The sequence below is a fragment of the Brachypodium distachyon genome, chromosome 1 (genome assembly GCF_000005505.3).
Source record: "Brachypodium distachyon strain Bd21 chromosome 1, Brachypodium_distachyon_v3.0, whole genome shotgun sequence".
Lineage (NCBI taxonomy): Eukaryota > Viridiplantae > Streptophyta > Magnoliopsida > Poales > Poaceae > Brachypodium > Brachypodium distachyon.
In genome coordinates, this window is record NC_016131.3 from 11479940 (window position 1) to 11493634 (window position 13695).

At 43.4% G+C, this 13695-nt stretch overlaps 2 protein-coding genes across 15 annotated transcripts; both read right to left on the reverse strand.

Annotated features, from left to right (window-relative positions):
* Positions 1–1937: 1937 nt before the first annotated feature.
* On the reverse strand, positions 1938–10234 carry LOC100837124. Of its 14 annotated transcripts, XM_024463321.1 has the most exons (10): positions 8274–10234; positions 8046–8175; positions 7503–7535; positions 7345–7405; positions 7143–7228; positions 6513–7063; positions 6388–6444; positions 6249–6296; positions 6083–6164; positions 1938–4149 (listed from the first exon to the last, which is right to left on the reverse strand). In XM_024463321.1, the coding sequence occupies exon 10, from the start codon at positions 3818–3820 to the stop codon at positions 2360–2362; it is 1461 nt and encodes a 486-aa protein (XP_024319089.1). In that variant the 5' UTR covers positions 3821–4149; positions 6083–6164; positions 6249–6296; positions 6388–6444; positions 6513–7063; positions 7143–7228; positions 7345–7405; positions 7503–7535; positions 8046–8175; positions 8274–10234; the 3' UTR covers positions 1938–2359. The 14 variants fall into 14 exon arrangements, with proteins under 14 accessions (XP_024319089.1, XP_024319086.1, XP_024319077.1 ...); XM_024463318.1 differs by having other exon boundaries at positions 7345–8175; positions 8274–8511; positions 9978–10234; XM_024463309.1 differs by having other exon boundaries at positions 7345–8175; positions 8274–8915; positions 9978–10234.
* Positions 5566–12376, reverse strand: LOC112269760 (DNA repair protein recA homolog 1, chloroplastic-like). The gene is made up of 9 exons (XM_024456824.1): positions 12005–12376; positions 8046–8175; positions 7143–7228; positions 6983–7053; positions 6513–6609; positions 6388–6444; positions 6246–6296; positions 6083–6164; positions 5566–5588 (listed from the first exon to the last, which is right to left on the reverse strand). The coding sequence occupies exons 1-9, from the start codon at positions 12374–12376 to the stop codon at positions 5566–5568; spliced, it is 969 nt and encodes a 322-aa protein (XP_024312592.1).
* Between the last annotated feature and the right edge of the window lie 1319 nt (positions 12377–13695).

Here is a 13695-nt window from a genome sequence, read left to right on the forward strand (position 1 = left end):
TTTACACGACAAAGTTATTACCTAAAAAAGACAAGTTAAAAACCGTAGTATATATCTAGAAAAATAAAATTAGTCAACGTAATATCTAGAAGCACAAAAGTGTATATATAAATGTTACTGCTGTTTAAACATATATTGAGTTAACTCAATATATAAATATATTGAGTTAAATCATAATTTAAACATGAGATAATATTTTATTTGTATGTGATGTTATATCAGAATCTAGAACTAAAGGCTAGATTGTGTGTCAGCTGGTTGATCAACTTTTGCATCACACTGTTTGAATGTTTGTAGGTGAAATTATCTTAGTATTTATAATTAAAGTTCAGATCACCTACCAATTGAACCTGAGATGGTTGATCACGCATGATATATATAACATTTGTAAAAATAATAATTGAATTTCACATATGGAATTGGTAAACCAGTTATTTGCATTGGCAGTCATGTGTATGCCAAGTTATTTAAATAGGTAATATTTTCCGTGATAATAAAGCATAATGCAAGATTAAAGTCTCACTTGATTATTCTATCGATACAAATTAAAGTTTAGATCATTTGAACTAGTTGTTTGTTTTCTACGGTACTCACAAGATTTGATAGGGACATATTTGGTTCGCTTCTCATATGTGATGTTAAATTAGTTCATCGTTAAAATTGAGGCCATGTGTAATGCAATCCATATTTCTTAGCCACTTTATATTGGTATGTGGAGTAATAATTCTCCAAATACCGTTAGTGTAACTCATCGTTGCAAAATTGTATATTATGAGGTATGGAAACTTGAGCTCATGTATAACCCGCATTTATCATACTAACAATTATTGGTATACATAGTAATAGTTTTTCAAAAATACAGTTAATAACGCACCCTTGGAAAAATAGAGATCTTAATGAATAATGAAACTAGGCTTACTACATCTTAATATTCCTAAAATTCAGTAAGAAAACCAAGGAAAAATAACTTTAATAGGTTGTAGCTTGATTTTGAAATCGAACAAATAAATTAATAATGGCTTACTACTAACCGTTATTGGGCCTTTGTGAACACTCAAGAGTCAGCACATTTTGCTAGGAGCTTCTATCAACTATTGACTCGAGTCTGAGATCTCGTGGGCGAGTAAGTGTAACTCGGTACCAAGCAAGAGTACTTGGGGCCACAGGTAGGAATTCAAAAGAAACCCTGATCCGCGTCTGAGTGCTCATGGACCTAAAGGGTCACACACTTAAGGGGCCGGAAGCCTGGAACCCAATCGGATAGGATCTAAGTGGAATTGGGAATATAGTCCTAATGGACCTCAATTGTTGAGCCCCTATAGGGATGCCTATATAAGTGTAGGATGGCCTCAACCCATGTTAGGGTTGCATGACGTTCCTCCGTTTACGTGTGGATACCTTGGATGTGCTGCACCTTCGCCGTTAGGACAAACCATACGAGATGAATCCGCGAGCATAAGCTGGCATGCAGCACATGTACTCAGCATCAACATGCTGCACCGAACGACTCTACTTCCTCTATGTGTTTGCGGTCCAGTGATAATCTCATGACCCATTAGCTACATCATGCATGTTCCTCAACGGCGTGCGGCAGAAAATTTTATTTTGTGCTAGTGTAGTATACTATGTTCTGCGATAGTGATTCCCCTCGGGACACCTCATTATACTTTTAGTATAGAATAGACGTCATATTTTGATTTGCTGAAGTGAAACTTATTAATATTTGACAAACAATTAGTCAAAGTACATATGCATATGTTAGTATACAAAAGTTGTACCAATAGATTCGTAATTCAAACTTGTTTAATATGATGTTGATTTTGTGGCAACTATCAACATACTGTAGGAAAAGTGAAGTCAAAATCTGCTTTCGAAGACTTTCCTAAATCAAAATACAACGTACAGGTGTAAGAAAAACCAGATGGAGCACTGCACCATACTTGCCCAAATAGTGATTCCTATATTATCAATGTGTTACCGGATACATGGAATGTACAGCTGGCGTCTAGCATTGCCAGGTTCAGCTGGTTGTCTAGCTAGCTGCCTCACTGACGACAAGAGTTAATATAACACCAACCATATTATATCGCTCGTTAGGATATACGCACAATACCTGTGCCTTGCCAGACTCACAAAAATACATGTTTTGAGAAATGGAGACAATTATTCATCAACGAAGTGATGAAAACACCATTTGAAAAACAAGTGAAGCAAAAAAAAAATGAAGTGACACAATCTGAAGGCGACGGAGCGCCAGCACCAAATCGAGCTTTTTACTGCATCACACTTTCTGTCTAGCTATAAATAAATAATACACCGGCTTTGGTGTATTTAGAAAAAAAAGTACTACCAGTAAGTCTTAGCGAGCTGGCTTCAAAGCTTGGAGCGACGACAAGACGCCAACAACTGCAGCGAAGACCGAGAGCACGGTAATGATTTTATTCCTGTTCCTCGTAATGAAGAGGTACAACTTGAGCAAAACTGACCTCTTGAGCTTGAACTTCTCGATCTTTATTATTATGTCGAGGTAGCACTTTCCGAGGCGCATGTTCTTGCCAATGCAGGTGAAGAATTCGAGCGCCTCCTTGCTGGTGAGCCCTCCTCCTTCGATGACTTTGTTTTCCCGCAGCTCATGCACGTGCTGCTCCTGGTCCAGCAGCATGGCGAAGAGGTGGAGGTAGGAGCAGACAGCGGAATCTTCATCATCAATACGATCACCTACGAAGTCTGGGGTCTTGCATAACTCAAAGGCCGCCATGTTGATGAGCCAGGTCGCATTCGCCTCGGTCAGGGACAGGGGCGGCACGACGAGATCGCCGAACATGCGCCATTTCTTGTTGTCTTGGAGGCACATGTCCACTAGCCCAGCTGCATCTTCCTTGGGTACGAGGTTGACACCGACGTTGGCAAGCTCGGCGACGCTGATAGATAATGACATGTCCTTGTCTCCTCCGTCAGGAAGCCGGAGGTGTTTGTTGGTGTTGTTGTTTCCGACGATGTAGAACCGGACGAGACCGAGGAGATGCGGCGGTTCATACTTGGGATCTAGGACGATGTCTTCAATGACAGAAATCTTGCTCTTCAGACGGCGTTTCATCGCAGTGACGAACTTCTCCAAGGGTGAGGGCGCTGGCATGAAGCTCAAGATGGTTTTAACCACCACCCAAGGGATCTGGTTCTCAAGCTTCATGATGTCGGTGCAGATGCTGTCCTCGTTGGAGATGAAATAGGTGAAAAGCGCCGTATCCATGTGTTGCGCACGCTTGTAAATACGCATGAACTGCACCAAGAAGCAAGCATCAAAGAACATCATGGGCAAAAAGACATCGTCGCCGATACGAGCCACCGCTTCCTGGTGGTAGAGGCTGCGGGCGACGTGCGACACGGAGAAGACCGCATCGTACATCTCCTGGACTGAGATGCCACAGTCACTGATGCAATTGTTGGCAGCCACATGCTTCACCTTCTCCGCCTCGAGCACGCTGGGATGAACCGCGTGGTGATAAGGGCCGATGGCCACAGTCAGCGGGCGGGTGTACCATGAGCGGACACCTATCAGGCTTGGAGGAAACTTGTGCATCTTCCATTCCATACTGCGCAGATAGTCATCACAGAACACTTGCGCTGCTTTCTCGAACACCTGAACCGGATTACAATTACCGTGTGTGGCTGGGCCTGCATACTCAACCACCTGCAGCTGCACTTCGCTATGGCTATGGCTAGGGAAGGATGTTTGCAAACTACTACTATCATCACTCCACGCAGCTGACTCTTCCATGGACCAACCCAAGTCGCAAGGTACGACCCATGATGCTTCCATGCTCCTCTCGCCCAAGTGTACTAACGGAGTGGAGTGGACTAGCTAAATACAAACGCAGAGTTAATGGCAGAGATGAGCTGATGGAACAAAGAAGCGCACAGCCTTGTCGCTCCTGTTATATATAGACCAACCTGCAGCCATGTCTGTCCATGTGCACCGCAGTTTTCTTAATTCCGTTCACTCCACTCCATGCATGTATGGTTCCAACTGCCAGACGATTCCCCGGCTGCAGGATGTATGTCTCGGAATCTATATATGCAGTTCATCACAACCCGCACATGGCTCAGCTAGCTCAGGTCCATAATCTACCCGCAAATTGGTAATTTCGTCTGCAAATGGTGTTGCTTGGCATTATTTATTAGTCAATGTACCTCTGTCCTATGTGCCACTTGCTACACATAAATTGGTTCTAAATACTGAAATGCCTACAGCACATGCATGCATTATTGGACTTACTTTACTGGTACTACATGTGCAAGCATCAATTAGTCCTGCTGCCCGAAGATTATTATCACACGGAGGGCTCATTCGGTTTTACAGGATTTCAAACCTTAGGATTTTTTCCTATGTGTAGCATTTGTTTCAAACCTTTGATTCTTAAGGATTGTTGCCAAATTGACCTAATTCCTAAGTTTTCTAAATATTAGGTGAGACCTCATGGAAAATTCCTAAGGATTAATTGGGATGTGCATGACATTTCAACCCTCAACTTTTCTTATTCCTATGATTCAAAATTCCTACAAACCAAACAAGCCCGGAGATCGGAGACACAGAGCATTTTCCATCTGGACTCAGATCATGCTGCTACGGTCGAAGATGGGTGTGTGCAGTTGGAAATAATCTTTCCTTGCCATGTGTTTGAGTCAGTCCGAGTCCTAGTAAAATTAGTATAATTGGGGTTTCCTAGTTGATTAGTTGACAACTTGTATTAGGGAGTACTAGTATGTTTAGGTGTTGTAGTTCTTGCCTAATACTGATCATGTCCGTGTAGGAGTGGCAAGATTGGATCTGTGTGTTTATATAGACCAAGACACCACCTTGTTGTAACGTGAAACCAGATATTGAGAAGAGAAATAAAAAAAAAGAGGCACGTGCATGCAGCTAAAAAAATTCTGGCTATGTGAGTCTTCATGTGATTGATCTTTTTGGGCAAACCGAACATGTGCCACCACGATGTGTTGGCAACATTTCCTACTGAAGTGACCCTAGCGTCCCCGATGGACAGGACGGGACACGGGAGCGGGAGGGTCTCGGGCATCCCGAGAGAACCCACTATAATCATAGCATGAGTAATTTTTTGGAATTGTCAATATAATCGAAGAGGATAGCAAGATCCAAAGCAAATAATTTTTGCTACTTTGCTCTTATGTTTTCATAGGGTTTTTTTAATTGATGGTTAGATTAATTCATGGGTCATCCCCTACTTTATTAGGGAAATTCCTTTAAAAGGTAGAGTAGCACCGGCCGGCTTGGCCTGCCTTGAGGATCCACCTCAGGTCCAGAATCTACCGCAAATTGGTAAATTTGTCTGCAAATGGTGATGCTTGGCATTTTTTATTGGTCAACGTGCCTTTGTCCTATGTTGGCACACGCATAAATTGGTTCTAAATACTGAAATTCATTGCTACAGCACATGCATGCATTGGACTTACTGGTCTTGCTGCTTAATCACAACATTCAAATTATTTTTCACGTGAATGAAACTATTAGTTTTTTTATTCTTGAACATGTTATTTGTGAAATACTCATATTTCTCGTTCACCAAGGTCTGAAAGGGGGAAGCTTGTGATTATTCTAGAATTTATGAACAATGTCCAATACATATGTATGGATCTTCGATCTGATTTTTTTATATCATTATGTCTTGTTATAAATGCAATTGATGTTGAATTTTTGTGGGTACCTTCGAAATTTTTTAGTTGTTTCTATCTTATTTAGTAAGCGCAAATTAAGCCCCTTCCATTTTCCCCAACAAATTGGAAACTGATGTAAAACTTGATACCGCACAAAAACTTAAATTTTATGATTATTGCTCATATATTTCTGGATCATCTGAGAAACTTTTCATAGTTTAGTTCCTATCTCAAGTCTAGTCCCATCTATCCAATGATCTAGCGACCATAACATACTTATATTTGTACAACTACTTCCGATTCCAGGCATGAAAGGATAGCTGCTGCCTGCCTGCTGCAAGGTTAAGTTCCGCAACATATTCACAAGCCGTAATGTAAGTTCTTCTAATTTCTAAAGTGGCTGGCATACCTGATACTATCTTTGTAACTGTACCGCATGAATCCTTCTTTGCAACAACTTCCATCAGCTCAGCACAATCAAGAATGCGTCCCTGTATGAAAATATTTCAGGCAAGATCTATGAGATCCCATGACAAGAGCTTAAAAATGTGTACACTGACCAATTTACTAACGACCTCCCCAAACATGATTTCGAATTCAGCTTGCTTGTAGGGCCTGGAGACCTTGCAAAGAACAAGAGAAAAGATATTCATGCCCACTGTTCAAATAGTGGAGCATAATACAAAGCAACAACTAGGCATATTCTCGACATACTTTACTCTTCTGCACTTTGACACGGACCTCGACACCAACATCTTCATCTCCCTTGGCCTTGGCAAAATGAGATAAATTTTCTCAAGTCAGGCCTTAGGAAGGTGAAATTTACTTCACTGACTTACAGATTTTATCTTCCCAATGTGCCGTATCTCTAGGCGGAGAGATGCAAAGAATTTCAGAGCAATACCTCCGCTAGTAACTTCAGTAGAATATTCCAATCTAGAACAAATGGAAATTATCAAGCGACAGAATAAGATGGAAATGAACAGTAAGCGTCAGCAGAAAGCTAATGTTGAACACCTTGTGTCTTACTACCTCCGACCCTTTTTATGAGGCACGCATGCGTCCCAAGATCACAAATTTAACTAGCAAAATATAAATTATATTTCATAAAAATATATCATTAAAAAGTTAATTTGACTACGAATTTAATGATATATTTTTTACGTCATATTAACTTTTTAATGATATATTTTTTACGCCATATTAATTTGTATTTTGGTAGTTAATTTGACGATCTTGGAGCACGTGCGTGCCTCATATAGTGGGACGGAGGGAGTATTTGATTCAAGAACATAAGAGTACAACCAGCCTTTGAGGCGTTGCCTGGACATCTTTCTCAATGCTCGACTCATCAGACAAGTTTGTAAACCCATCTGCTCCCTATCTCACCCTAGCAAATAGATTAATCATATTATTTATGCATCATTTTGAATATAAATCAGGGAAGGAACAAAAAGGGACAATCGTACTTCAATTTCTGCACGTGGAGTGAGAGCTGAAACTGCATCAATACAGATGAGATCTATTGCTCCAGATCTACACATGCGGTCAGCAACTGATAGAGAAAAAGGACATACATGTCAAATTCACAAAAACCAGGTCATAGCGACTTTTACTGCCAATAAGTAAAGACAAAATAATGTGTCTTGCAGAATATGTATATGGTGTTACCTTTGAATTTGTCTGATCATTTTATCAACCTAATATGGTTCATAAATAACCGACGTACTGGCTGCTGATGAAATATCAATACTATATGTTTAAAATTTCTGAAATGGAAAAGACATTTTAGAAACTATCTTTGAACAACAAATGCTTTTTCACTGTACCTCAGATAGGGATGTGATCTTTATCAGTTGGCCCTCAAAAAAAAGATCTTTATCAGTTGGAAACTTTGAGCTATATGTGAATCTATATACCCATATACCCAGCTATGCCTTCAAGCGTAGCAGGTGATTGAAATAGTATGTGTTTTTCTCAAATGAAAATAGATATAATCCTAGAACTTCTGGTTATCGAATCAAAGTAACAGCTCTGAATAACAGAAATACAATTAACTTCAGAATTGCTAAAGGAAGTCACAGGATGCTAAAACATAATTAACCCCTCAAATGGCAAAGAAAGGCAATTGGGAAAGGATATTAAAGGTTGAAGCGTCATTAACTAATATTACATGAAAAACATTATTCAGATTTAGTACATCAAATGAATCATCACAAACATGGATTGAAACGGAAAGTTCCTGTGAAAAAAAAATCCAAATCATTCACTATGCAACCTTCTTAAAAAGTAGAACAACATAGGTTAGACGCAAAAAAATTTGAAGTAAACAAAGGCAGGTACTGAGCGGTCATGAGTGGAAAATGTATTACTTTCTAGTGCTGTCTCTCCATTGTCAGGCTGGCATACAATCAGATTCTCAATATCTACCCTGAGCGCTTTTGAATAAGCTGGATCAAAAGCATGCCCTGCATCAACAAGCATGGCATTTTCTCCTAGCTTCTGCATATAGGATGTTGAACATCTTTTAGCATCATTAAGTTCTCACTGCAATTGTGAAATGTATAATGCTGTCACATTGTTCTTCAAAACAAACAAACCTGTATTTCAGCAATGGCATGCAGAGCTCAAGTAGTTTTTCCACTGCTTTCTGGGCCATACGCCCAGGGGCGGAGGCAGGGACCAGGCCAGCACTGGCCCTGGCCCCCTAAGATTTCGTATTTCTACTTAGTCCCTGCAATTTCATCATATGAGCTTCATATTTTTATGCTTTGGCCCCCCTAATAAATCATCCCTTTTATTCTGGGCCTCCCTATATTTTTTTTCCTGCCTCCGCCCCTGCATACGCCTTCAAGTTGTTACATTTTAAATGAATTAAGCAGTTGGTACGACATTATCAAGATGCAAAAATCAGACTAAATGGCCATAATCAAAGTAAGAATAAACTATATCTATCTAATTGCTGCAAGGAAGCACAGAAAAAAGAGTTGCCTCTACTACTCTTCCTTGTGGAAGGCCGCCGCACAAAGCAAAAACTAGTGTTAAGCAGCCACTTGGAAAAGACTCGCTGGATATACACAGTAACATTCATGAATAGGATGAATGAAACTTATGACAGAAGTTTGATACATTTAAGCAATAGGAAACATAACAAAAGCACTACCAGCACTGCCTAATCTTGTAACGCTCCCTTCTGCAACCAAGTTATTTATGTCATTCATGCTGCATCAAGAGCTTTTCTGCTGTAGATGATATTGTAAAGAGTATGTCTTAGTAAGAAACAAAGTAATAAGCTATAACCTATTTCTTTGCATCAAGATGAAAGGAAAGTAGCATAGCAAAAAATATGGGTTAGGAAAAAGCAAAGTCATATGACATGCCTTTAATTATGTAAACTTGAGCATGATGCCTCTCTTAAGGCAACATATATATTTTTTAATAAAGCATCCAAAGTTCCATACAGAACTAAGATGTTATATAGAATTGTAACCTACTACAGTAGTGTAGTGCAGAAAGTTTTGTATCCAGTTAATTATGCAGAAGAGGGTTAGCTTATGGGTGATGAAATATTGTATTTACCCAGAGAAGATCCTTCATGTTGCAGTGTGCAGCGCTACCACTGCCTGAACTACAGTTCACTTGATTAGTATCATCTTATATTGGCTTCAAAGGCTATCGACATAGTGGCATTACAACAACTGACGTGAACCAATTTGGTAGGCAGTACAAATATGCATGTTTGCCTCTCTCTATTTGAAACTTTACGAAGTCCATACATCACAATTCTTTTCATGTCAAACTTAGCATAACAGAAAAGTCAATAAGAGAGAGCAGCAGAATTTCAAGCAAATGCATAACTATGACATACTCCCTCCGTCCAACGAAAGATGTCTCAAGTTTGTAAAAAATTGAATGTATCTAGACATGACTTAGTGTATAAATGCATTCAAATTTAGTCAAAGTTGAGACATCCTTCGTTGGACGGAGGGAGTAATTATTTTACTAAAGCATGGCGTGAAACTACACTCCCGTTGGCGCAATGCAATTTCGCAGGTCATATGTTCGACACAATGCACAACTCAAGAACAGAAATATATGCAACACCCCGTCGCAGAAAAACAAAGTTGACATTGTTACCAAGTTGCACGTATTCACCATTCCACACTCCGGTTCTCGACGCCACGGAAACGGCAATGAGGCAACGAACCGTACTCGCGGAGCGTTTATCATTTGTTCGACCAAATGGCGAGATGAGACGAAAAATGAAAGGGCGAGAAGAACAAAGAAATGCGGAAGCTTATTACTCGGTCTATGAGGCGAGGTTCATCCTCCCCGGAGAGCCCGCCGTTCCCGACGCTGGCGACAAACTCACAGCGGCAGCCGCCGGCCGCGCCCGGTGGTGCCACTAGCTGAAGCGCGCGTCACGGAGACCCTCCTGCGTGGACGGGGCAGGATGGAAGGGGTGATACGTGCTGCTGCGGCGGTGGTCATTGGTTCCGTGGCGGCTGACGTCCACGGCGCCGACTGCCGAGTGCTGGATTTGTATGCAGGGAACTGGGGAGACCGGCAGAGCGAAGGGCGATGTGCAAGAAGAAGTTCTAACTGGAATAAGGTGTGGGCCTATAGCTGGCCAACGGGCCGGACCGGACCGGTACGGCCTACTCTGCTGCTAACGGGCTTAGCCTGGCCTTAAGCCCAGCCCAGACCTCCCAGGCCCGTAATAAACGGATCGTACCGGCCCGCTAGACCCGTTTAGCCTAGCAGGCCACAAGGAAAATACAAAAGGAAATGTAAAAAAGTGCTAAACGGGTCGGCCCGCCCATGGGCTCGAGGTTGAGACACATGCACGGCCTAAGGCGGGGCGCGGGCCTTAGGGCTGCTTTTAAAGGGCCCAGCCCAGGTGGCCAAGTATAGTTAGGCCTACACTATGGATCGTCTGCGTGCAAATGCATCCATGGGTAAGGCCATCCATGGATCTCTGACCGGAATGGTAGAGCATGGGTTGTCGTTTTCATTCATCGGTGTTGTCCATTGATAACTTAATTAGTCATGGATAGGATATGGATATAAGTTCATACCCACGGGTTTCCCATAGGCCACCTCGTCTGCCCGATCAATATTTTTGTGATGTCAAAATATCAATTATTTCATTTGTTCTATTCATGTATAATCACTTTAATATGTCAAATCGATCTATTATCAATTCATTTCATGTGTATTATGTTCTCATATCAATTATTAATGCACAGTCAGTTCAACTAGGTTAGACTCGATGTGATATCAATATATACATGTAGGCAAAGTCATGAGTAGATAACATGTATGCTCATAGGTATGGCGGCTATGAGTATAGTAATAGTCCACTTGGCAAAACCCGACCCGATTGACACCTTGAGTGAGACTAAATGCAAATAGGTCAAGTATAATGAATTCATCAAGGACTTGATGGTCCCCTCATATTCTATTTGATAATATCTGTATTTTTTTTTGTATGGTGTTCATTCGTTTGTTTTTTTGGGATAGGATGTTCATAATCAGTTCTCCGATATTGGACTAACTGAGACATTGAGTATGTTTAATTAGCAAAGGTGCACAATTGGTACCAACAGGAGGATTCTTGGGAGAAAGTAAAATCATGTACTCCCATTGTCTATAAGCAACTGCCCACATTGATACTTCATGAAATGGTTATTAACATCTTGTCACAATTAACTCCATGAACCCAAAGTACTACTCCCTCCGTCCCATATTAAGTGACGAAATATTAATGTATCTAGACGCTTTAAGGTATAGGTACATGCATATATGCAAAGCATTGTTTTCCTTAATTTTGTTTCTTTTGGTAAAGAACCTTTATCCACATAGCACAGCGAGAATTATACCAAGTATTAGCTCATTCGGTGGTTTACACTCTTCCGTTGCACTTGTAGTAATTTTTTTCTTTGATTTCCATGCCAATTATTTTTTTTGAGGCAAAATTTCAACGCCAATTAAGTATCTCGATCGATGGCAGTAGCTCCCTTGTGACCTGATAGTATTGACGCATGTCACGCATACAAGTCCTTGTTCCGAACGAGAATACTTGTATGCAAAGCATGCAACTTCCAAATCATCTGCATGCCCGGCCGCTCGCACAAACAATCATCAATTTTCTCGATCCCGGCCGTATTTGACAAGGATGGGATTGCATTAGGTTACCAATGCAGACTTTATCTCTCAAATATACCCGCATTATAAAACATTTTCATCGATCGACGCCCAAATTAACGCAAATCCTGTTCGTCGATCGATCAGTATGGCGCACGAAACCCGTAAACCATCATGGAAGGACCTTCCCCACGACTTCTCCCACCTCGTCCTCCGCCGACAGAGGCGCCTTCGCCGCCACTGGCACGCCGCGGTGCGCAGCTACCAGATGATGCCGCGGCTCGTCCTCCGAGACGGCGGCCGTGCAGCGCCTGACAACAACGCTCCCCGCCGACGCGCGCTGCTGCGGCTCCGTGGGCGGCGCCTGGCTCGTACTCGTCCGCGACTGCCCCGTCTCCGTCCGCCGGATCTGCGGCCACCACGTGCCGCGCTTCAGCGGATGCTGCGGCGCCCCGTGCTGTTGCTTCCTCCTCGACCCGTTCTCCAAGGCCGCGGTACTGCTGCCGGAGCTTGCGGAATTGCACCACCAGCACGCGATCCAGGGGTCGATCTTCATCGACAAGATGGCCGCTTCCTCGGCCCCGGACGCGCCAGGCTGCATCCTGGCCGTGTTGATCCACGGCAAGGACCGGTCGATCACGTTCTGCCGGCCGGGCCCGGGCAGCAGGGGCAGCTCCTGCCAGGCCAGCTTGCCGGCCGACATCCGCGGCATCGCGTTTTCTCAAGGCAAGTTCTACGCGCTCACCAAGGACGAAGGCCTCTTCGCCATTGCCATCGACGACGAGCGCGAGCGCCAGCAGCCGGCGGTGTCGTCCGTTACGCGGCTCATAGACGACACCTCCTTCTCGCCAAACTTCAGGCTGCAGCACGGTTCAAACAACGCCGTGTACTCGTGCCGTCGCCGGTGGTACCTCGTGGAGTCCCGAGGCCGGCTGCTCATGGTGAGGCGTCTGCTCGTCGGGGCGAGCGGCGACGTGACGTATAACCTCAAGGTTTTCAGGCTCGACGAGTACGATGGCGGGGCCGGGGCGTGGACGGAGTTGGCCAAGCAGGGCCTGGACGGCGAGGCGCTGCTCGTGGGCAAACGCGGGTCCGTGTCTGTCCCGGCGTGGTGGTGCGTCGGGGCGCAGGAGGACTGCGTCTACGTCTTCCACGACCTGGCAACCACGTGGTGGAAGTCGGCTGCCGATGACCCTTTCCGCGACGCCGGCGTGTACAGCGTGAGGGACCGCAAGATTATTAGCCGGTTGCCACCGGCCAGGAGGACTGCGTCGCCGCTCGGCCGGTGGTTCCCGACATGGCTTTATCCCTCAGCAGCGGCGTACGTGAGAAACTCTTAAACGGAGGGAGAACCGTCCGGCCGGGGCATGGGAATGTTTCACGTAGCTTACTTAATTTTATTTACGGCAAAACGCTCCTACTCCCTCGACACAACGCACCGCCTGCTCCTACCACGTATTAGGGCCTTTTTTTATTCACGGGATTAGAAAGAACGCACGAATATGACAAATACTGTATAGCAATGTCATGTCTACTGCTCCACTATCCACTTCATCCATAGATTTTGTTTGCGTGCCCCAAAGTTTGTTGGTTTTCATTGCACAACTGAAACACAAAAGATTCCATCAAAGAGGTTGGAGTAGATTAAAACTTTCTAGTCTGCTTCTCATCATTCGCCCTCGAGGATTCCATTCCCGTACCTCTTTATCATTGTCGATGACGTCCTGCAACGCCTATTTCGCAATGCCTGGCTAAAGGGTAACCTCAACCACCCCTGGATTCCGAGCTCCCATGCCCCGTACTTCAATATGCGGACTAACACGCTCATACTTTGCCCCTGCACCGACACTCCACCACCCTTCTAAAGTCCATCCT

Excerpts from the sequence above, each read along its gene's own strand:
- LOC100837124 (XM_024463318.1), bottom strand. The coding sequence starts at position 3,820 with ATGGAAGCATCATGGGTCGTACCTTGCGACTTGGGTTGGTCCATGGAA.
- LOC112269760 (XM_024456824.1), bottom strand. The coding sequence starts at position 12,376 with ATGAAGATCGACCCCTGGATCGCGTGCTGGTGGTGCAATTCCGCAAGC. Across the intron at positions 8,176-12,004 it reads TGGGAGAAGTCGTGGGGAAG|AAGCTAGGAGAAAATGCCAT; the intron begins GTCCTTCCATGA and ends TCCTATATGCAG. Across the intron at positions 6,165-6,245 it reads AAATCATGTTTGGGGAGGTC|GGACGCATTCTTGATTGTGC; the intron begins GTTAGTAAATTG and ends ATTTTCATACAG.